The sequence below is a fragment of the Protomyctophum parallelum genome (genome assembly GCF_964188405.1).
Source record: "Protomyctophum parallelum genome assembly, chromosome: 4".
In the NCBI taxonomy this organism is placed as follows: Eukaryota; Metazoa; Chordata; class Actinopteri; order Myctophiformes; family Myctophidae; genus Protomyctophum; species Protomyctophum parallelum.
Genome location: NC_139700.1, coordinates 11,416,636 through 11,441,697, shown reverse-complemented (window position 1 = coordinate 11,441,697; position 25,062 = coordinate 11,416,636). Strand labels below are relative to the sequence as shown.

General features: G+C 43.4%; 1 protein-coding gene across 2 annotated transcripts in view; it reads right to left on the bottom strand.

Moving 5' to 3' along the window:
* Positions 1 to 6,972: 6,972 nt before the first annotated feature.
* deaf1 (DEAF1 transcription factor) overlaps positions 6,973 to 25,062 on the bottom strand; it is a gene marked incomplete at its 5' end in the record, with an annotated part of 44,451 nt that continues 26,361 nt past the window's right edge. The window contains 4 exons of one of the 2 annotated variants that reach the window (XM_083763204.1): positions 6,973 to 7,991; positions 9,272 to 9,361; positions 12,219 to 12,344; positions 12,940 to 13,259. In XM_083763204.1, coding sequence (XP_083619330.1) covers positions 7,890 to 7,991; positions 9,272 to 9,361; positions 12,219 to 12,344; positions 12,940 to 13,259 — 638 coding nt within the window. In that variant the 3' untranslated portion in view covers positions 6,973 to 7,889. The remainder of the gene's footprint in view (positions 7,992 to 9,271; positions 9,362 to 12,218; positions 12,345 to 12,939; positions 13,260 to 25,062) is intronic. The other variant, XM_083763205.1, reaches the window with a different exon arrangement.

The following is a 25,062-nucleotide window of genomic DNA, read 5'->3' as shown; positions in this document are numbered from 1 at the left end:
AACACAATGTTTTAAAAAAAGTATTTATTTAAAGACGATTACGCCACTCGAGTTGTGACTCACAACTCGAGTTGGCTTTGTCCATGGTGTAATCGTCTTTAAATAAATACTTTTTTAAAAGTCTATGAGGAAAATTAATGACTAATTCACTTCTGGTTCTAGCGTCGTCATGAAAGGGGGCGGGACTGCGACGCACTATAGTGCCAAGCAGATTGGGCCGATTTTACTCTGAAAAGCCCCGCCTTCCATTACCCCAAAAACCGGGAGGCATAATCTTCCGTTACTATACCTCGCGCTGTCACATCTAAAGTCTCTCTAGAAGCGTTTATATTCCAAACGAGATGCTAGGTTAAGTTTTGATCAAAACCATGGAGAGCACCGATTTCCAGAAGAGACAGTTTAGTCGGCCCCTAAAAAACAAGTAGTGAACGGCAGTGCGCATGCACGAAACATATCTATAGGATCGCTGAAGAAGGTATGGCCAAAGATTTCAGTGATCCCGTTAAAAAGGACATCAAGACGCCTATACACGTCATACTCATAGGCACTACACGGTTTGATTAGAAAAGACGTGCATACACGTCCTTAGCGCAAAAGATGTTAAGTAACAATTTGAGGTATTTGTGCTTTACTTGAGTATTTCCCATTTCCAATACTTCTACTCTGCTACATCTCGGATCCAAATATTGTCCATTTGAAAATAGCCGATCTACAAGCTCACAATGCGCAGAAAGATTTGAAATAATATATTTTTGATACTTTAAGTATATTTCAATGCCGATTTACTTTCACTCAAGTAAATGAAGAATGTACAATCTGCATTAGTATTGATACTTTTACTTAAGTAAAGAAATACTTTTTTCACCACTGTAGTGTACTGTAGGACTGAGTGACGCCTGATTTGATTTCTAAAAGTAAAGTGAAAAGAATATGTTTAATACGTTCATTCAGTAGCCGGATAGAGCATGGGTTCCCAGGGGGTACCTCAATTACAGATTTATATTGTAACACTCTCAGAGTTAAATTAACAGTGGTTTTACAATATAAATTGGTGTATAGCCTACCAGAGATAGAAATGCCATTAAATCAGGGATCTGTAGACTAATGCATGTGAAACTGGGGGTCCTTGAAATGAATATGTTTCGGAATCACTGCTAGAGCAATAAAAATCCTCTTATCGGGGTTACTGGCATACTGTATGTTTTCAAATGGGGGTCCCTGGCCTAATAAATGTTGATTTGGGGGTCCTTGACATGAAAAGGTTTGGGAAGCACTGGGATAGAGCACCATGGCATCACACATTTCTTGAAATTGTTGGGCTGGTTCATTTTCACTCTAAAGTCAAAAGCACTCAAGGACGGAAGGCTGGATGCAAACAACAAGAGGCATATTTTGAGGGGTTTGTTTTTCGCCACATGTTTTTATGAATTCTTAGTGGACTACAGTACGTTCTAGGGCATATGGTGCACGTCAAACTTCACTGTAGGTGCTCGGATATCTCCTCTTTTTCAAGTTGTGGTTCCTTTTGATCCTAGAAGCACCAATCTACGCTTTTAACTCAACTTTTATCTCCTTTGAGCACCGGCACTTGATATCTCTCTCTCCCTCGCTCTCTCTCTCTCTCTCTCTATTCAAACTTCTGTTGGCATTTCTTATCTAGTGCAGTGAAAGGAGAGAAAAAAAGATGAAATTCCGTAAATGTAATTTGGATGTGGGAGCTTAGAGCTGATGGAATAAGGTGTTCAGTGCGATACACTGCTTTAGTTCATACCCGAGGCTCAAGTTCTGGCCGTCATATGCTGCTTTGGGTATACAAAGGAAGAAATGGGTACAAAGGAAGAAATGGGTACAAAGGAAGAAATGGATTAAAATTGCATGCTCTACTTCTAATTACATCCACCGTTTCTCAAACTAACCCTTTTCCCCCATACATTTCCAGCCACCGATGATCCTATTAGCCTACTTAGTTTGATCTTTACGCATGTTGCAATGAATTAATAACTTGCGCTTTGATTGTCTTTCCAGACAATTGTAACAGGTCGATTGCGTTTGCCCGGTGACTCCAGCGAAATCATTTTGTAATCTTGTCTCTCTCACACACACACACACACACACACACACACACACACACACACACACACACTTTCTCCCAGTGTACAGCTTGCAATCTGTCCTATTTCTGCAGCCAGCGAGGAGCGTATAGAGTGTTCTCAGAGGAAAAGTGGTGGTGGGGGTTTTCTTTCAAAGCACACAAACCATGACAAAATCCTGCATGGTCTCTGTCAGACTATAGCCTGATGCTGATGGAAATGTTCACTTCAGGCATGACATTTTATAATGCTACAGTATATATAGCACTCCCAAATGGCTCCAAATAGGCCCACAGCCATTATCAGATGAGTTAACAAGCCGGGACACCTAGCTGTGTCTAGTTTATAGTGCTCACGGGAGAAAGGGTTGGCTGTCAGGGGCACCATTATTGAGAGAGCATCCGTGAGAGAAATTCCATACAGAAGATACAAAATAGCTACAGTGCCATTATGCTAATGCTATAGAGTACATGTGTGTGTATGAGTTCATATAAATATTAATATATCCATATCTTGGCCTGGGCCGTGGCTCAGCGGTCCAGGCACCGGACTGGTAATCCAGCGCCACAGTGTGTCACGGGTTCGAGTCCAGATCCCGACGACCCTTAATGTATGTCTCTGTCTCTGTTAAAAATCCATCCTAAGGCACTTTGGATTTTAAACACGTCTTGAGACAGACAGTTGACTCAAATGCTTCTTCACACAGTCTAATCTGTACAACGAAATAGCAAGCGGATGATCAATTCCCTCCCGCAAATACAGACCTGATGATGTATACGTAAGCATTCAAAGATTGTGGAATAGTTGGCTGGATTGAGAGACTCGCGGCAAGGCAGACAGAACACTTCTTTCGACAGTCCTATTATTAGGAAGTAGGAACTATAAATGTACTGCCGGGTCCGGGAAATATACATTTACAACGGTGACTTTGTAAAAAGGATCGATCAAAAGGCGCCGTCAAGACCTGGATGATGTTTTTTCAAAATAATTTCCTCAGTTTATCAACTCTTGGCATGAGGCTCAGTTGGTGAACATGTTCTCATCGTACGCCCCAACTCATTTATAACCCCAGTTATAGTTGGAGCCAATAAGGTCAGAATCCCTTGTGCAGTGATAGTTCATGTAGCCATGGAAGTTCTAATTATCTCTCCCCGGATACGCCCCCATTCATTCGCTAATAGTTAATTCATATACTCCATCTCCCACTAATAAGTCTGATTCTCATTCACTTCAAGCTACAGTAACTCACACACGCCAACACTATAGTACCATCAGGTGGTCCATTTAAGCAGTCACTATTACTGATTGCATTTATTTGTTTTAATGGGTGATTCTGTGATTATATGTGATTCATGAGTTGTATGTGGTTGTTTGTTTTTCACCGTGATTGCTCCTGCTTCAATTGATTTATTTTACTGGTTGTTCTGCATTCAAGTTCCTTTGTAATTGTATTTCCTGATTTATAATCTTGTGTTGATGTGTTGTATTGACTGTATTTGTGAATTGTAACCTCGGCTACATTGAGGGCTTGCCCTCAACTGTATTTCTGAGAATAACTAAAGGTGATGATGATGTGGTATCTAGTTATTTAATGGGTGATTCTGTGATTATAATTTGCATTAGCATTGCAATAAATGGTAAATGCGTAATTCTGAGCTTAAATGTCTCAATGAAGTCAAGGTATCCCATTTTGACCTAAGATCAGATTAAAGAAATGTCTTCTACATCCTGACAGTTTTCTGAAAAAGCTATGTTTCTATGTCAGTCGTTCTTCAATTTTTCAAAAATAGCAGACCTACAAGCTCGTAGCTTGTAGATCTGCTATTTTTCAATAGCTAAAGCATGACATAATGCTAACACCAAAAGGGGTTCCCGCCCAAAATGCAGCCTTCTTACCTTCTCCCGCCTCTGTGTGACCGCCGTGGAACGAGCTTCTCTGCAGCCATATCGTTGGCCCACTCCGCCGCCGCTGAAGGTCGCCTTGGGATCGCTCTTTGTCTGGAACCTCGCCCTTGACCTTACCGCCATGGGTGACCCTACCAGGAGCTCATGACCCTTGACCTTACCGCCATGGGTGACCCTACCAGGAGCTCATGAGCTCCGGACGGCATGGCTCTCGGGTTCATCGGAACGCGCAAGGCTCTCCACCACGGCAAGGTGGCGATCCACGGAGAACACGACGACACTACAGATTCAAGTACAGCCGTTCCTAACGTAAGATCAACTTTGTTTTCAAATATGATGATGCTTTGTATGGTCCCGTTAATATTAACCTTCCAGCTATATTCTTTTGTGGCCAGATGTAATTTTCTGGGGTCTAGTAGGACTATAGTAAATAATAATAAAGAAATTGCCATACAATTGTGAAAAAAGGTGTATTTAGCCCCATGTTCGAATGCCCCCCCTGTCAAAAATAGCTAAAATCGGCCCAGGCCGTAGCGTAACGGTCTGGGCACCGGACTGGTGATCCAGTCGCGGTGTGCCGCGGGTTCTACTCCCGGACCCGACACGGCCTTTACCGCATGTCATCCCCCCATCTCTCTCCCGTTTCCTGTCAGCCTACTTTCTATCCCTTAAAGAATCCATAAAGGCGTAAGCCGCAAAAAAATATCTTAAAAAAAAAAAAAAAAAAAGCTAAAATCGCTAAAACGAAAGAAAGCAGCAAACAAAAAAAATCACACCTGTGTGAATTAAGTGGTGCAACTCCGTGTGGGGGTCCCCGGAACTTCCAGACCCGCAGGAACGCGCCCAGGGTGCCGCCCCGGTTCCGAAACGGTAATGACAGAGTTACCGTGTGGGGGGGTCCCGGAACATCCAGACAACCTCAGGAACGTGACCAGGGGGCCGGGTCGGTTCCGGCGAGCCGCCCTGCGTCCGAAATGGTTGAGAAATGACAGTTACCGTGTGGGGGTCCCTCTATTGTACTGTACTGTACTGTACTGTACTGATACACCTGAAATCATCATATATACAGTTAATATGTATGTGTGTTAGGCTGCACAACAGTGACAACAGTGAAAACCAACCAAATGCTATTTTCATGCTCAGACCCAGCCAGCCAGACACAGACCCAGGCTGGCTGGCCAACATCTGCCCAACATTTTTACATGTTGCTTATTTTACTGTCCAATGACATGGGCCAAGTTATTGTGGAACATCTTTCTCTCCGATTCGTTTTTCCCATATACAGATTTACAAAAATATTTATATCAATTATTCTAAACCTAGAATCCAGCCATCCAGGATGCTGGTGAATCATGACCATGACACATTTGGCTCTGTGAAAGAAAATCATTGAATATTCAATTATAGTATGATATACTACATTTAATAAATACCCTTTGTTTAGTGTTTTTCATTTTCATTTTTTCGGCTTGATTCTAGGGCTTAAAACAATTGATATAAATAGGTTTGAAAATCTCTATGGGAAAAATGAATGGCAGATTTTTCAGTGGGTCCAGATAACCATGCCCACTGCTACAGTATGCTCTATAATGCCCCCTTCTGGGAAGGGGTAGTACAGTTATGCACATAATCTATTGCTGATGATTTCCAGGAGTTTATTTATTTGTAAATAGTTTTTGGGTCCATTATCAATGGGAAGGAAGATGAACTACAGTCTGTGTGGTATAAATAAATGGTGCATTTATATAGCGTCTTTATCCAAGGCGCTTTACATAGATTGTGCATTACATTCACACACACATTCATACACCGATGGCAGAGGAAACCATGCAAGGCACCAACCAGCACATCGGGAGCAATTAGGGGTTCAGCGTCTTGCTCAAGGACACTTTGACACTAACTCTGGGGGAGCCCGGGTTCGAACTGGCAACCTGACGGTTACCATCCAGGCAATCTACCCCTGATCCACCGCCGCCCTGAGCCACCTCCGGGTGTGGGGCACACCCGAGTACTATTTACAAACACTTCGTGTTACATTTAGTCTACTAAAACATGTTTTATTCTACTCCCTTTAATGACTAGCCATGGATTAAAGATTAGTAGACAAATGTGTCAAAGAAAACTAATAATAGGTCATTTTGGCTTGGACATAATCCTTCAACTATTGAATACATTATTTGAATATTATTGTTCTGGGTCATCATCATAGCCACTTCTGCAGACATCTGTTGTTTTTGAGAGGTGTCACACCTTTGGGGTCGTATTCCAGTGCTGATTGGGGTCAGGTCACACACATGCACGCACACACGCACACGTGTAATGACCTGTCCAGGAAGGAGGGGTCATTACAACCTCCCAAAAGCCACCGCTCAACTTCATATAATGGTTATGATGATAAGCCATAGTCCTACTGCACTGCTTCAGCACATATAATTTTACTTTACTTTAAGTATTGAAATTAAACTATTCTGTTCTGCCTGCAGCCTAGCTACAATGTTGTGTCTTGACAGCTAATGGACTTTTCTCTAAGTTCACAAACAACCAGGAAAAACATGAACAATCCAAACTCTGCCCCTGGTTTTAACTAAAACACAGACTTCATTATTAGTTTCCCAATATGAACCAGGGGGGGGAAGACAAAGAAAAACATCATTATGCAAATAATGCTGTCATGCCTTTGGTGTATGTAACTAAAATATAATATGTACATGTTTTCCGTCTCAGACAATTGAAAATGGCGTTGACACACAGTGATATACTGTTGCAATCTGGCTTGTGTGTCCCTAGGGCAACAAAAAAAAGGTCTCCTTTGTCCCTGCCTCGATCCGAGCAGTTAATGCTGCCGAGAGAAGGTCAAAAGAAAAAGGAAAAGTGATGATGAGTTGATGATGATGATGTTTTAGTACCTAGGACTTGGCTCACTTTGCCCTTGGCACTTTATGATGATGTCACTTTATGAGGATGTCACTTTATGATGCTTCACTTTGTACTGTACTTGGTTGGCTACTCTTTTTTTTCTTATCCTTTTTATCAATTGCACAGATGCTATGCTATCCAGTGCTATATGTTACATGTCACATATGTGACCTGTCACATGTCTGTCCCTGTGTTGTACTGTTTTTACGTCTCAAACCTCTACGACCTGCTGTAAACCAAATTGCCCACCCGGGGGACACTAATAAAGAACTTGAATCTTAATGCTGACTCCAGGTTCTAGCCTTTCGCCGACAAGTTGGCTACTTCATAATGAAGAAACAGTGTCCTTTGAGGCGGGGAACGTGGATCAACGACCGGTCTGCTCCAGGTCTTCTCATGAGGGGCGTGGGAAGAGTAATCAGGTAAGAGAGTAATGACACTCTCATTGTAACAATGGAATGTGGAAGTGCTCATTCTATCTCAATGGAATAGTTCCAGCCATAGGAGCAATGTTTGGAACTATCGCCCATAGGCACCAGCTTTGCGGCGAGATCAAAGCGTGTCACCACTCTCTTACTACATTACTCTGGGCGTGGGACACGTAGCGCAAAAAAAATAAAAAAATAAACTCAACACAATCCAGGTTTAGACGAGAACACGCGTGACAATTTTACTGGACCGTGACAATACGGTTCCGCAATCGCCCCTCAACTTCTCCACGCGTCCAAAATAAGTGCAAGCCTCTCGTTGAAAATGAACCACTAGGCACGTCAGTCGCTGCCCGTCCGAAAAGGCCTTCAAAGTGTTGCTGTGCCCACCTTACGTTGAGCTCTACTGTTCCAACCCAGTGTTCTTCCCCATGTGAAGAGCAGCGTTGGGTCAGGGTGTGTTAAACCGCATGTCCATTATTAGACCTTTGACTTCAAGTGCGTAGGTTTCCTTGTTGCCGTTAGAAAGACCAGTGGGTCCGTGTGCCGACTAGACCTTGACTTTATCCATGTCTATGGTCGACATGGGCACTTCTTCATGGAGCGTCAGGCTTCCTCCAGTCTGGCAACAGTGCTGGTGCTCCTTCCAGTCCTGCAGAGACAACCAAGAGATGACCACTGGAATGAGTGTTATAGAGATGACCACTGGAATGAGTGTTATAGAGATGACCACTGGAATGAGTGTTATAGGGGGAAGAGATGACCACTGGAATGAGTGTTATAGAGATGACCACTGGAATGAGTGTTATAGAGATGACCACTGGAATGAGTGTTATAGAGATGACCACTGGAATGAGTGTTATAGGGGGAAGAGATGACCACTGGAATGAGTGTTATAGAGATGACCACTGGAATGAGTGTTATAGAGATGACCACTGGAATGAGTGTTATAGAGATGACCACTGGAATGAGTGTTATAGAGATGACCACTGGAATGAGTGTTATAGGGGGAAGAGATGACCACTGGAATGAGTGTTATAGGGGGGAATGAGTGTTATAGGGGGGAATGAGTGTTATAGGGGGGAATGAGTGTTATAGGGGGAATGAGTGTTATAGGGGGAATGAGTGTTATAGGGGGAACCAAGAGATGACCACTGGAATGAGTGTTATAGGGGGAATGAGTGTTATAGGGGGGAAGAGATGACCACTGGAATGAGTGTTATAGGGGGAATGCAACCAAGAGATGACCACTGGAATGAGTGTTATAGGGGGAATGCAACCAAGAGATGACCACTGGAATGAGTGTTATAGGGGGAATGCAATATGAGAGATGACCACTGGAATGAGTGTTATAGGGGGAATGCAATATGAGAGATGACCACTGGAATGAGTGTTATAGGGGGAATGAGTGTTATAGGGGGAATGAGTGTTATAGGGGGAATGAGTGTTATAGGGGGAATGAGTGTTATAGGGGGAATGAGTGTTATAGGGGGGAAGAGATGACCACTGGAATGAGTGTTATAGGGGGAATGAGTGTTATAGGGGGGAATGAGTGTTATAGGGGGAATGCAATATTGTACTGAAGCAAAAATAACTAAAAAACTAAAACAGGTGATCAGCTGAACCAGACAACCGCCCGCATAAGGTGCAGAATCAAGCACATCTTCATATTTAATTGTATTTCGCTCAGTTTGTAAATTACATCAAAGATGCGATTGTAATCCATTTCTAATGGATAAAGCCTTGGCCTGAAAGAGGTCATCATGTGGTCTCCAACCTTCTTAGAGTGTTTCAACCCTCAACCACTATTCGTGAGTAATCTGACTGAACTTGTAACTCCTGACACAATTTCTTCTGAAGGTCTACTGACAAATAATGACAATACTGAGGTGTCTTCTGCAGGTCTACTGATGGATAATGATGATGTCTCACCTTCCTCTGGCAGAACGTGGAGCAGTAGTTGACCTTGTGACAGCCTGTGCATTCACTCATGGCCACCCGCCCGCAGTTTACGCACATTTGCTGTGGGGTGAAGATAGGAGTGTATGCCATTAACTTAGTATATTATCATCCAAACCATCCACAGAAAGAAAACAGCTTTTTGAAACATGTGTAATAACAAATATCCACCCCCCCACCACCCCCTGATTATTATTTATATCCATGACTGCAAGCAATATAGGTATATAGATATGTTCTAAAACAACCCACACTCGTCTGATGATCCCAAATTACGGCAAACCTGCCTTATGCACACACAAAGTCACACATGTGCCACCCCTAAAGCCGAAATTATAGCCTGTCAGTGTCGCACGGCCGTGTCTCTGTGTTGCGTTGCTGTTAGCTTAACTCATTTTTGGCGGGAACCCCTTTTGGTATTTTAAACATTATGTTATGATTTAGCTATTGAAAAATAGCAGATCTACAAGCTATGAACTTGTACAGTAGGTCTGCTATTTTTTTTTAAATCGTTAAAATGTGCCTCAAATCTTTAAGAAAATTGTCATGATTTAGATTTTTTATTTATTAATTTCGACATCAGGCCTAAATGGGTTAAAAATCGCGAGCAACGCCAATCCCATGACGGAGAATAAATGATGCTTGGAGCATTTCCTTTGATAAGATCATACATAAACTCATGCTACAGTATATCTCTTACGGAGATGACACTACAGCCGTCACTGCTGCGGCCTCTGATGCGTGGAGACAAAAAAGACAGGCCCCAGGGGACAACGGCGGGACAGCGCGACGTGTCAACGTGTCAGCTACTGTATATCCATGGCTCAGCCACGCTCTCCAAACGCCTCCCACACACTAGTTATCTGATGCTAAATGTCATCCAGCTTCGAGGTTGTTTGTTCCCCATGTTGTTTATGCGTTGGAGGATGAAGAGATATTTTAAGTCACGCCGACAGATTTACCCTTTCAGAGAAAAGAGAAAACCAATTCAAAATTGGGACCTACTTTACATAATGTCTGGAAATCTGGGGCCCACACAAGAGCAAACTGGGTGTGAATAGAATGTAGCCTGGGGTCATCTGAGTGCTGCTAGTTGTGGCAAGGACTCAGCTCTTTGATTTTAAACAGCTGTACAGGAAAGTAAGGATGCACCGAATGGGACATTCTTGGCCGAAACCCGAATACCGAATATAGGAAACAGTTGGCCAAAACACCTCTTTTTTACCATTACTGTCATGGCAGTATCTGTTGTTGTAGAGCTATAATAGCAAAAGACATGATTACATTTTGATCACATCATCACAACGGTAGGTTACGAAAAGGGTACACTTCGACACCAACTCTGGGGGAGCCCAAGGCGCTTTACAGAGATTGTGCCTTATATTCGCCCCCACATTCACTCACCGATGCCGGGGGAAACCATGCCAGGCACCAACCTGCACACCTGGGAGCAATTAGGGGTTCAGTGTCTAGCTCAAGGACACTTGATCGACACTAACTCTGGGGGAGCCCGGGGGTTCGAACTGGGAACCTTTCAGTTTCTGTTACGGCACTACTGTATATGTGGCCTCATTCGGTGTGCTAACCCTCAAGTGTTTTCAGTGCCTTGTAAGGTGGAGGTTGGAGGAGTGCAGGTTTGGTGTCTGGAGACACACCTGGGCCTCATCTCCTCATCAGCCAGCCATTATAAAAACCTGAGATGAACACCACTTCAGCCCTTTTGCCATCTGTCACCTCCATGTAACTTTAATAGGCTCTACTGAGTGTTTAAAATAAACACAAGGGAAGCTTGGTAGGGGTGTCCTGCAGCCATTTAATTCAATCCATATGTTTGACTTAGGGAGCTTATAGATTGTTAGTGCGATAGCTTAACTCTTTTCCTTTTCAGGTAGGGTAGAGTTTTATTTGTTGTTTTGGCCTTGCCCCCCCCCCCCCTATTTTCTATCCAACTTCTGTAACCATAACCATAAGATTGAACTTCAAGTAGATCCTTCGCCTCTAGACTCCATATAAGGTTGTAACACACTCACTTTATGCATGCGCATACCCTCAGTCTACACCCGGGGTGGGCAACTTTGACCCGTCTCTCTCTCTCTCTCTCTCTCTCTCTCTCTCTCTCTCTCTCTCTCTCTCTCTCTCTCTCTCTCCTCTTAATAAGATAAATTGTCTTCTTACTTTTGTTTTTAATCTGGAATTTTAATTAAAAGCTAAATGATTTAATATGAAAGCACTTACCTTTATTCATATTCAATGATGTACTAATTCCTTGTTACATTTTTATTATAAAATGATTGACTTACTCTACTATGTTTTGCAGCCTATTATACAACATCCAACTAAATTGCTCTAATGTGTTTATTCCGATGTGTTTTTCTTTCTTTTTAGAATAAGACACTGAACGCTCCCTCTCGTCCACTCAGTGTTTCTGAACGTGACGCTGAGTGATGGCCGTAAACCCTGTAACCTGAAGAGGGACATTCAAAGTTCAAACTAAATCCTGTCCCTCAAGTCCAAGTATTTCCAGATGTACGGTGGCAGGACTGCATCCCTGGGAGGATTTCTGTTCCCTCCAAATAAATATTTAATTTTCCCCAGGAAGACGGGTCAGTGTCACTATAATCTCCCAGCCTAGGCTGTTTCTTATTATAAAGATGGCGAAGACAGAAGGAGTTGCGACCTTGGGAAGAATTGTACTAGTCAAATTGACTCACGGAGAGAATGTTCTCTCAAGGTCATAAGACCAGAGAAACGCATCTGTCATTTGAGACAGATTTGTACTTGGAGTAGCGTGATCGCCCTCTGCAGCTTACAGCCTTTAGTGAATGTGTTTCAGTCAAAACAGCGGGACTTCACATGAAACTCTGTGTGTGTGTGTGTGTGTGTGTGTGTGTGTGTGTGTGTGCGCACGCGCGTCACGTACATTGATGATGATCTCTTGTCCTTGAAAGTTGACCTTGACCTCTGCGATTTCGGAGCCCCTCTTGGTGTCTGGGTCGTCTGGCTGCTGAAACGAGATGTGACTCTGGAAGGACAGGCCGGGGGGACACTGAGGGGGGACAAGAAGACACACAAACAGTTAGACTCTGGAAGGACAGGCCAGGGACACACTGAGGGGGGACGAGAAGACACACAAACAGTTAGACTCTGGAAGGACAGGCCGGGGACACACTGAGGGGGGACGAGAAGACACACAAACAGTTAGACTCTGGAAGGACAGGCCGGGGACACACTGAGAGGGGACAAGAAGACACACAAGCAGTTGGTAAGTTGCTAAGCCCAAGGCGGGGCTCCAACTATTGATTATTTATTTCGCACAGGATTAATGCTGCCGAAAGAAGGTTTTAAAATAAAAGTGATGATGACGAGGATGATGATGATGATGATGATGTTTTTGTACCTAGCACTTTGCTCACTTTTCTCTTGGCACTTTATGAGGCTTATGATACTTTGTACTGTACTTGGCTACTCTTTTTTTTCTTATCCTTTTCATCAATTGCGCAGATGTTGCCCATGTTGTCCTATGCTATGTTGTCTCATGTCTGTTGCTGTGTTGTATTTTGTTTTTCAAACCTCTACCATCTGCTATAAACCAAATTGCCCCTGCCCCCCACCCCCCAGGGGCCATTAACGGTCACACTCACCTCCTTATTGGTCACGTGACCTTTGTCGTCCTGCCCCGATTGGTCAGCCTGCTGCTTGGCCTGCTCGATGAGAGCCTTGAGCTGTTGAACGTTGCTCAGCAGCGTGTTGGCCATGGCGTCCAGGTACAGCCACGTGTTCTTCTGACCGTCGCCCCCCACCACGGCCCCTCCTCCTCCTCCCACCTGGGACAGAGTGCCCTGCACCACCTGCACCGCCTCCAGCCCTCCGTTGACCAGGAGGCCGGGGGGCGGGGGGGACGCCACTTTGGCCTGTACCACCGCCTGGGGGGGCATGGCCAGGGCCGGCAGCGCTGTCAACACTGTGGGGGGGAGGGGGGGGGTTACCATTATAGTTGAACATTTTCAAAAGATGTACAAGTACAACAAGCAACATAATGTCAGAATATCCACTCCTCATTAAATATATACACTCCTCATAACCCATTTTGACCTAAAAATGTCTTCTACATCAAGACAGTTTTCTGCTATTTATCAAAAATAGCAGACCTACAAGCTCATAGCGCGCCACTCGGTGGCGCGCTATGAGCTTGTAGGTCTGCTATATTTTTTCAATAGCTAAAGCGTAACATAATGCTAACACCAAAAGGGGTTCCCGCCCCAAAATGGGATAAATGAGGCCCTAAGATCGCAGAGGTAGGTGGGAGCCAGGTTGCTTATAGTGCCTTGTAGGGCTTTAAGCAACTAGTCGACTATTCAACTAATCGACTAGTAAATCCACTATTTGACCTCATTGGTACTAGTTGACTAGTTGATAAGGGGGAAAAAACTAGTTTTGTTTTTCTCATTTTTGTAGGCCTCAAGATCAGATAGAATGCGGAATGCTAGAATCTTTGGCACTTGGCACAAAGCAGGGTGATCACTGGCACACTGGCATAAAAATAAAACAAATTACCGGTAAATGAACAATTAAAAAAATTTAGTCAAATAAATGAATTCATATTTGTATGTAAATTACATTCTGCACATCATTCTACATTCATTAAAACTCTGAACTCTGACTGGGGGAGGGAGATATAGGAGGGCTATGCTCTGAGTCTAATGATGATTATAATTATCATATAATTATAACAATGTGAAAGAATAATTAACAAGGGAAAAGGTTATATTCGTGGACAATCAAAACATGTTGGAATTGTGGTGTGGTGTCATTAAAGTGACACACTGACTATCCAGAAACTAAAAACATGGCACTTTGTTTCAAAAAGGTTGCAGACCCCTGTGCTAGATTATAGTAACCAATATAGTAATATACACAGTTTTTAAATGTACAAATATTACTTTAAAAAAAGTTTATATATATTTTTTACATAATAGGTAGTTAAACAACTAGTCGACTAGTAAACTAGGCAACTAGTCAACTATAGTAAAAATCACTAGAAGTGAAAGCCCTAGTGCCTTGTAGGTGTATTTTGAAGTGGATTCTTTGTTTGAACGGGAGCCAGTGACGGTCTCAGAGGAGGACTGGTGTCGTGTGTACAACTCTAGACCAAAGTCCATTACAATAGAGGGCCCACACTCTCTTCCCTCGGGCTCCATTTAACCCATTTAGGCCTGACGTAAAAATACAAAAAAACCTTCGCTCTGAATGAATATATATTCAAAGATTTGTGCCGCATTTTTACGATTTTTCAAAAATGGCAGACCTACAAGTTCATAGCGCGCCACTCGGTGGCGCGCTATGAACTTGTAGATTTGCTATTTTTCAATAGCTAAAGCATGACATAATGCTATAAACACCAAGAGGGGTTCCCGCCCAAAATTAAGGGGCACCCGGATCGTCTCCGACTACAACGTCCGCTACGGGTGGGAAACGTCCGTGCACCAGACCTCCCGAGGGAGGCGCTGTCCAATATGGTCTCTGGGTAATACAGGTGCCGAGTTCTGGACATGTTCTACTAAACAACCGCCACATAGTTCATAGGTCTTAGTGGGGAAGGGACTTCTTGATCTTTATCAGTTATTTATTGCACATCACTGTGATACCATAAACTGTGAATACTCTTAGCACTTTATATTATATACCTTCTCCGATTGCAATTTTGCACTGATCTCTTGTGATACTCTTCTGATACTATACTTGTACTTTGCTGCTACTATGTATTGTCTTTTGAGTATTGTCTGTCTGTTTTAAAAAGCGTTGATGTACTAATTTCCCCTCGTGGGACAATAAAGTATATCTCATCTCATCTCATCTCATCTCATGTTGAAGTTTATTGAGGACTTTGGAGAGGTGGTGCCATAGAGGATATGTACTGTTGCAATAGTCGAGGGGTGGGATGTGATGAAAGCTGTGTTTCAGCTGCAGAGAATGACAGAGAGGTTCGGAGACAGCTAGGGAAATATTGCCTCATGACAATGATGAAATATAACTCCGGCTTAAGTAAGACTGCGATTTGTTTGGAGAATGATGGATTCTTACACAAAGATAGACAGATGTACTGCCAATCAGAGAATATTTTGAATGGGATGAAATAATCCAGACACGCAGACGGATATACGCACAACTTTAACCTTAACGTTGCTCATTTATTGATTTGTGTGTTCAACAGCCTCTCTTCACACTGTCGTACCGAATTCTAATAACGTTTTAATCTAAGCAGTTGCATAATAAGAAAGATTGGGCAACTACAGTAACATGTTGTATTTCATGACTGAAATATATTGATCGTTTACAATCAATCAAGCTCTCCAAAACAACCTCCCTGGCCGGCAGCTCTGCTGACCGGGAGGACGGAGCTGTCTGAGCAGATCTCCCGCCGTAGGCAAGATGTCACGGCGGGACTCAATAGGACGCACTTTGTATTTGACTCAAATAGCAATTTGGGGCTTGTTTTGTTTGTAGGCACAAAATAAAGGATAGGAAATGTACGCATGAACCTCTCCAGTGGAGAGTGTTAATTTAACTAGCACAACTTGCACAAATGGATCTTCAGGCGGCTACAAAAGTTAGCAGAACAACATCAATGCTGATTGGCTGTCAAGAGGTGAGAAGTTGGCCTATAGTGGTCCAGGCGCATCAGGCCACATATGTCAGGCTCTGGCCTGACAGCGCGCCGCGTGTTCGAGTCTCATTCTTGACGACCTTTGCTGTATGTCTCACCCCGTCTCCCTCTCTCCCTTTGCTGTATGTCTCACCCCGTCTCTCTCTCTCTCTCTCCACCTTTCCTGTCATTCTTCACTTGTGTCGGTGAAGGCAGGAAGGCCAAAGCATTAAAAAAAGATGTGAAAAGTTGGATTTTTTTCCAGCCCGGAGTTGTGGTCCTCCGGTGGTGGAAAAAATACTCGCATGAATTCACCAGAATTCAAAATGTACTTGAGTAAAAGTACAAAAGTATTGGCATCAAAATGTACTAAAAGTAAAAGTACTCATTATGCAGAATGTGCCATTTCAAGTTTTCAAATGTATAAACAACTTTTGAAAATAGCTTGTAGATTGCTATTTTCTGGCAATTTTTCTATTCAATGGCCGAAATGTATATGCAGGCTATGCTTTGTAATAATAATCAAAGTAACTAGTAGAGTAGAAGTAAAAGTATTTAAATTTTGAAATACTCAAGTACAAATACATCAAAATTGTACAGTACTTAAGTAAATGTACTTACTTTCCACCACTGCTGTGACCCCAATTTGTATTGTAAAATCAATGTTAATTTAACTCTCAGAGTTATAGACCCCATTTGGTTCCAAACTATCATTTAGCTGGGGACCCCCTGGAACTCCCTCAAGGACCCACTTTAGGAACCATGGCTATAAACAATCGCTAAGAGAGTGCCCAGCTCAGTGGCCTTGTGGTTAGAGTGTCCACCCTGAGACTGGGAGGTCGGGGTTCGATCCCCGGCTGGGTCATACCAAAGACTCAAAAATGGGACCCAGTGCCTCCATGCTTGGCACTCAGCATCAATGGTTGGATTGGGGGTAAGTCCCTGCGACATACTACCGTCATGTCCAGGGGGTGTACTTGTACATCAAGCTGCCTCACGCTACAGAACCAGGAGATAGGCTCCTGCCCTATGGGCCTCATGGCTCAGCAAGGCTACTTACTAAGAGAGTGCCCATACCCGAATGGCGGGATTGGCGAAAGGGCCTTTCTGTGTGGAGTTTGCATGTTCTCCCCGTGTCCCCTAGGGTAGGTACCCTCACAAAAAACATGCAGTAATCCACTAATCCTGGTCACTAAACTGCCTCCCCCTGGCCAGCCGGGGCGCCTGATGGAGGGGAAAGGAACTGGTTGGAATAATGTGTTCCTTCCACACGCTACGTCCAACCAGGGAAACTCCCCCCTGTCAGGTGTAAAGGAGCAACTTTGACACTCAGGCATGAAGGAAGCATTAGTTCAAGTCCGTTGCTCTCCCCTTGTCCCCCATATATGGGGACCAGGTTGGTGGAGGGTGTGTAGAGCCCAGGATCACATTATCAGGGTTGGGCAACTTTGACGTTGGAGAAGGCCGCTATACTTCCACAATCACTCCAGAGGGCCACATTTTTGAGCTTGTAGATCAGCTATTTTTGCTATATTTAAAAAATATATATATATTAATTGCTATTTTTGAATTGGAATCCTTTTTATTTAACTTCAAATGCATTTCTTTATAGTTATGTTTAACTTTATGAACTAAATAAAAGACAATAACATTTTAATACTAGCTGAAATCAATAACATATCAGTATTCTGATATTAACCTGAGGGCCACATTAAGTGATGGTGGGGGCCGCATGTGGCCCCCGGGCCGCCAGTTGCCCATGTATGCATTAGATGATTGACACAGGGGTGAAAAAAATATATATATATATTTTTTTAAGTAATTATTGAGTATACATCCAATCTCGTAGTCACTCACTCGTCAATAGGCCTTGCCGTAGGAAAGGAATCCAATAAAAGGAGGGCGGAAAGAACAGAAAAGAGGCGAAAACAAGTTTGAAACCGTGTCTGTCAAAGTCGTCCTTGCTCAGCCGAGTCAAACCTCCAAAACCTCGCATCGACTGTTCACGTCAACGTCTGTCTGTCTGTCTGTCTGTCTGTCTGTCTGTCTGTCTGTCTGTCTGTCTGTCTGACTGTCTGGCATGAAACGGGGTGTGAAGAAAGACACAGGGAGCTAGGGAGGATACTGAACAGGCCAAATTAAGGCGCTCCTACTACACGGTACATTTATAAGTGATTCAATGTGCGTGGGTGTGTGTGTGTGTGAGTGCATGTGTGCGTCGTGTGTGGTTACACACATTACGCACAAAGGCTGTGCTGACTTTTCCCTGGCCTTTGTATTGTGTGTTTACGAGAAGGTCGTGGTGGCCATGTTTTGGGAGAGAACCTCTGGGAGAGTCTGTCACGTATTTACAGGATGTGACATTGTGAGTGCCTTTGCTGGTCATGGAAATCTGAATGCACTGAGGTTATTGAAGAAAAACCCCTGATTTTCAAGAGAACAACTTGGCCAGACTTGGGAATTGGGATGTTTCAACAGAGTTCTTTGACCGACTGCAGCAGTTCACTTGTGACGAAGCACATTTCAATGTTGTTATGCGATGATTTTCGCCATATGCATGTTATTATTTATGTGAAGAAAGGTAACATGTGATGCTGATTATTTAAATATTATCTTCTATTTCACAAGTATGGTAATGGGCTTTGTACAGGGGTGAGTGACAGCTGTCAGTGATTGGTTGATTGTCACCACCCAAGGTTATGTATAGAGGGGAGGGAGTGACACGTTTACAGTACGACCGCGATTTAAGGTGTAAACAATCTTATCTGCAGCCATAGTCGTTGTAAAGAACAGTCGGGCCCAGCGGACTGGGCATCACGGGTGCCGCTGCCGAGGGGGACCGGAGATGGAACGGAGGATAACCAGCCGGTGATTGGAGGCTATCAGGGCTACTACTGCTACCGGTGAGACTGTTTCGAGGTTGTTCTGTGTGGATTGGATTACAAATATAGGGGTACCCCGAACGTTTTTCGTTTTTTGAGCAGAGGAACTTTTTCGATGCGTTGGAAGTTTGGGACAGTTGTATAGACACTTGCGTGCGCGCGCCTCATCTGAGGGGGACGACGGACGCGGACATTATTCTCTGCTGACTTAGGGGGGGTTTGGGAAATAATTATTGTTTGGTGGTTTAAGTTGTGTTAATATGGAAAGAGACAGGGAGAGGCGTTACCATCCAAGTGTATTGTCTACTGTTGTTCTGTCAATGGCTATCTCTGAGCATCTCTATATAAATCACTCATAATATAACCCTACGATCCCGCTTAATTTTTCCTTAGTAATATTTTGCCTTGCATGAGTGAAGGGCGATTGTTACACACTTGTAGCTGGTACCTGTCTGGGACCACCTCCAGTGACGTGAACGAGATCCGCCACCATCTTTTCTGTGCCAGGAGAGGGGAGGCTGATTCCAGTCAACTCCCACCATGTAGAGAATGTCTATTTCTCCATGCCCTCCGATTTCCAATTACCAGACCAGAACATGGAGATGCAACTCTCTGCAGACTCACCCATCTGTACCAGATCCCACACAGAGTGGACGGACATAGACTCTGAACTAGAGTGCGCAATTGCGCATGCACATCAATGCGTGGCTATGTCATTATTCCAGCAATTACATGTACACTTCAAAACACCTGCCCCGAAGTATGACGCACTGAGCTCGCATCCACCGAACACGGACATGCCAAGTGGTTTGAGGCTCAAACTGATTTGCAGTCATACTGGGGGCCCAGAATAAAGGAGCAGCCTAATGCATGGTGCATGAAGCACATGTGCTCCCTCTGATTGGACACTAGAGTAACAGTTACTACTTTAGTCAACTAAATGCTCAGACCTTAAGACAAGAAAGCTCATTCTTTACGTTATGGCTACAGTTATAGTAATGGTGCATTGCGTTCACACGTCAATGATGACGTCAATGACCGTGTGAGCAACAGATCTACAAATCTATCTTTGCATATGCCTCGTGTGAACACAACATAAGGCATTTTTAGGGACAAACTCACTCAGTATCACTCACAAGAGTAGGAACAGCCTGCGAGCGAGCATGTGTCTGTTTTGATTGATTGATTGAAATGTGTATTAACAGTTTGCAGAATTACAGTACATTTCAAGCACAAACTCAATACAAAGACCCAATAAAGCATTACACTTACACTTGTTTACAAACCAGCTCAGTGGCCTTGTGGTTAGAGTGTCCGGGGATTGAACCCCAACCTCCCAGTCTCAGGGCGGACAGTCCACCCTGAGACTGGGAGGTTGGGGTTCAATCCCCGGCCGGGTCCTCATGGCTCGGCAAGGCTACTTACTACTTGTTTACAAGAGGGTGTGTGTGTGTCTGTGTGTGTGTCTTGTTTACAAGAGGGTCTGTGCGTGCGTGTGTGCGTGCTAAACAGACAGGGCCAGACAGTCTAGTATGTCTGCGAGGGATTTTCCCATCAGTCGATTTACACACTGTCCTCAATTCACAATTTCACACAGTCTGCTACACAAGGCACTCGGAAAACAGATTTGCTGCTAGTGCGTGTGTGTGTGTGTGTGTGTGTGTGTGTGTAAATGCTCATTCGTTCCCAGAGCAGGGCTCTGCTCACTGCATCCCCTGCTAGGTCTACAATAACACCACAATAACTCACTTGATGGACAAGCGGCCTAGTCTTGTTCACACGCTGTGGCAAAGCCAATCGAAAGCGTGCCGTCTTCACCTGTCACTCAATGTGCTGCTATGTAGCGACATCCCATGTGAGCGGCCGTGTCCTGCATCCATCTGATAAAAACGGGGGATTGGATCTCGCTGGGGGGCTTTTTAAAAAAAACAGCCAATCAGGGCAGCTCGACCGCCGCGTCTGCTCTGCTGTGTGTGAACCGCTGGCGAGTGGTGGAGAGGAGCGATGCGATGGTTAATTGCTCGCTGAATTATGGCGAGGGTGACGTGCGCCATTCACACACAAACTTCAATGACAAGTCAGTGGGCACGGAAGGAAATGATCAAAATGAATGGGTGGGCCGTGGCCCGTGAGATACAAGCCCAATCAGAACCCAACAGGAGGTATAGGTGAGATGCTGAGGCCTCGGTAACACTTGCTATGCATCCCATGTTTAAAACGCATTATGATTATGAACATACTTATAAGACATTAGAATCTTCTCATAACCATGTATAATTATATTTATAGGCGCTCATAAATAACACAACACATTGTGACATTATAACCTTGATCATAACACTAAAATAAACTAATTATAAACGTTATTGTAATGACTTATAATATCACGTATTATAATACTTCATGATGTGTTTATAATGTGTTATGATAAAGGTCATCAATACATGCAGTACTCACTGAAGTACTGAATACATGCAGTACTCACTGAAGTACTGAATACATGCAGTACTCACTGAAGTACTGAATACATGCAGTACTCACTGAAGTACTGAATACATACAGTACTCACTGAAGTACTGAATACATGCAGTACTCACTGAAGTACTGAATACATACAGTACTCACTGAAGTACTGAATACATACAGTACTCACTGAAGTACTGAATACATACAGTACTCACTGAAGTACTGAATACATGCAGTACTCACCGAAGTACTGAATACATACAGTACTCACTGAAGTACTGAATACATGGAGTACTCACTGAAGTACTGAATACATGGAGTACTCACCGAAGTACTGAATACATGCAGTACTCACTGAAGTACTGAATACACAGTACTAACTGTTCTGGTTTGACAGACAGGTAGTGTGTGCAGGCTATGACCTTGCTGTCTGAGATGTCTCTCTCTAACTGAAGCGAGTAGACAGAGATGACGCTTATGGCTGGGAGGGAAGGTACTGTATACAGAAAGAGGGATATATATATGAGAGAGAGAGAGAGAGAGAGAGAGAGAGAGAGAGAGAGAGAGAGAGAGAGAGAGAGAGACGGGTCAAAAGAAAGAAAATTATTCATTATAGATTACATTATAGAGAGCAAGAAGAGATATAGAGAGAGGAAATGAGAAGATGCATGCCTGTTTGGTTAGGGTGATAGCTGGACTCCATTGGCTCCCTGTCAAGTTTTACATTGATTTTTTTGGTTTAGAAGTCTCTACACGGGCTGAACCCTCTGAACTTTTGTATAGTGCATAATAGGTTTAGGCCAGAGTTAAAAACATTCACTCTGAAAGAATATATATTCAAATATTTGCGCCATATTTTTACGATTTTTTCAAAAATAGCAGACCTACAAGCTCGTAGCACGACACTCGGTGGCGCGCTATGAGCTTGTAGATCTGCTATTTTTCTGGGCGGGAACCGCTTTCGGTGTTTTAAACATTATTATTATTATTATTTTTCAATAGCTAAATTATAACATAATGTTTAAAACACCAAAAGGGGTTCCCGCCCAGAATGGGATAATACGCTCTGGAACGGCCTATACCTTTTAACTCATTCAGACTTCTAAATCTAAAATCAGTGGTGCTCAGACTTTTGTCATGTCTCAAAGGACCCCTAGAATTATCTGCATTCGGCCACCGACCCCAATCTGAAAATGTTTTGTACTGGGACCACCCCATGAGCAAAGATTTGAGTTAAAAACGTCCACCGTGAAAGAATATAATATTCAAAAGGTTTGACACACGTTTTCACGATAAAAAAAAAAAAAATCACACACGTGTGAACTGAGTGGTGCAATTCCCCCCCCCCCTCTCTCCCTCTCTCCCTCTCTCATTAGAGACACTACCCCTCTCACTGTTTCTGGCGCCCCCTACTGCTATTATTAAGTCACATACTCGTGCTCACACAGACACACACACAAACAGGTACGAGGACATTGCAAGATGGTTGTAGGAGTGGTTGCACCACTCAAAAAAAATCTATAAGCTATTACAAAAATGGTTAAAGTGGTTAAAAGCTAAGGTGACCCAGATGTGTACCCAGGTCTTAATGTGCTAATGTCCCTCACTACACTGCCGGCCATACAGAAAAGCGTATTATATTTTGAAAAAAACCCCGAAATTCACCCCGGGTGAACCAGACCAGAACCAGACCAGAACTAATCTGGTGTCTGATCGTCACTTTCAAAGTCATCCGAAGCGTTAATATTGTAATTATTTTAATGAGCTCCTAACAGCGACAGTGCCAAACCCCCCCCGGCCCATTGAGACGTTCAAGACTCTTCTCAAGACAGTGACTCATCTCTTTTCTATGGCCTTTGATCACGCCTGAGGCCTTTCACTAATTGCATTGTGTACTGATGATGATAACGTGGATGCATATAGATAATGTTCTGTTGTTGTTTTATCTGAACCATGCCTTTGGTACCATGTGGGTGCACTGGTCTGAACCATGCCTTTGGTACCATGTGGGTGAACTGGTCTGAACCATGCCTTTGGTACCATGTGGGTGCACTGGTCTGAACCAAGCCTTTGGTACCATGTGGGTGCACTGGTCTGAACCATGCCTTTGGTACCATGTGGGTGCACTGGTCTGAAGTTACCAAGCCTTTGGTACCATGTGAGTGCACTGGTCTGAACCAAGCCTTTGGTACCATGTGGGTGCACTGGTCTGAACCAAGCCTTTGGTACCATGTGGGTGCACTGGTCTGAACCAAGCCTTTGGTACCATGTGGGTGCACTGGTCTGAACCAAGCCTTTGGTACCATGTGGGTGCACTGGTCTGAAGTTACCAAGCCTTTGGTACCATGTGAGTGCACTGGCACCCACATGGTACCCCCCATCTAATAGCCACTTTTCCAAAAGTGCTGACTCATCACATTTTGTCCAGAAAGCTATTGGTAAGCATTTATTTTACAGATTGGTCACAAATTTGTCTAACTTTCCCTAACTAAGTGCACGACAGAGCAGACATTCCCCTCCCATTGTTCTATTGTTGCTGAGCCACTGCAGCCAGAGTTTGGCTATGAATCCACATGGGTCCTATTCTGTGCTTTTATCTCATAATAATTAGGTCCAGATGAAAAACCTATATATTATAATATTATACAAAAATACAAAATAAAACAAAGACTGACAGAAAACTGTTTCCAACATGTAAAAAAAAAAATCTGAGTTCACTGGACAATGATAACTGGATGACTGGACTTGATAATGTTTGGCCTACAAAAGGTACAAAATGAGGTGTACCTTTTTTCACTGGGTAGTGGTACTGGGTACCCAGTGGCTTGTACCGCGATATACAAGTTTTACAAATTAAATCAGTATAGGAGCGCAAGACATTTTCTTTTAGAGGTACAGACAAGAATGCCAGTGGTGGAAAGTAACTAAGTACATTTACTTACTTGAGTACAATTTTGAGGTATTTGTACTTTACTTGAGTATTTACAATTTCCAATACTTTTAGTTCTACTCCACTATACATCTCAGAGTCATGAATATTATACTTTTACTCCACTACAATTATTTAAAAACTTTAGTTAATAGTTACTTTGTAGGCCTGGGCCATGGCTCAGTGGTCCAGGCACCTCGGCTGGTAATCCAGTGTGCCGCGGGTTCGACTCCCGATCCCGACGGCCTTTACTGCATGTCACCCCCCCATCTCTCTCCCCATTTCCTGTCAGCCTACTGTCTGTCCCTCCATAAAAAATATAAAAATAAAGGCGAAAGCCATAAAAACAAATATATATATAGTTACTTTGTAGATTTTGATTATTATAGCAAAACACACATTACCCACTTCGGCCCTATATACATTTAGGCCATTTGAAAATAGCTGATCTACAAGCTCACAATGTGTCGCGATGTGACACATTGTGAGCTTGTAGATATCGGCTATTTTCAATAGATTTGAAAACGTTCTGCTTATTGAGTACTTTTATTTTTGGACTTTTACTTTTACTCTGGACTTTTACTTAAATACAAATTACATTGCTATATTGCAGTATTGATACTTTCACTTAAGTAAAACATTTGAGTACTTTTTCCACCACTGCCAGAAGGAGAATGTGCCAGTGTTCTACTGTACGGTACAGTGCTCGTACTGGCACAGCTGGGAGACACACAGCATCTGTACCTGTTTAGGTACAGTTAGTGTGTAATGATGCAGTTTGTTCATAGTTGCAGCTCAGTCACTCATATTAAGAAAAATGGTAAATGGCAAGGCACCAACCAGC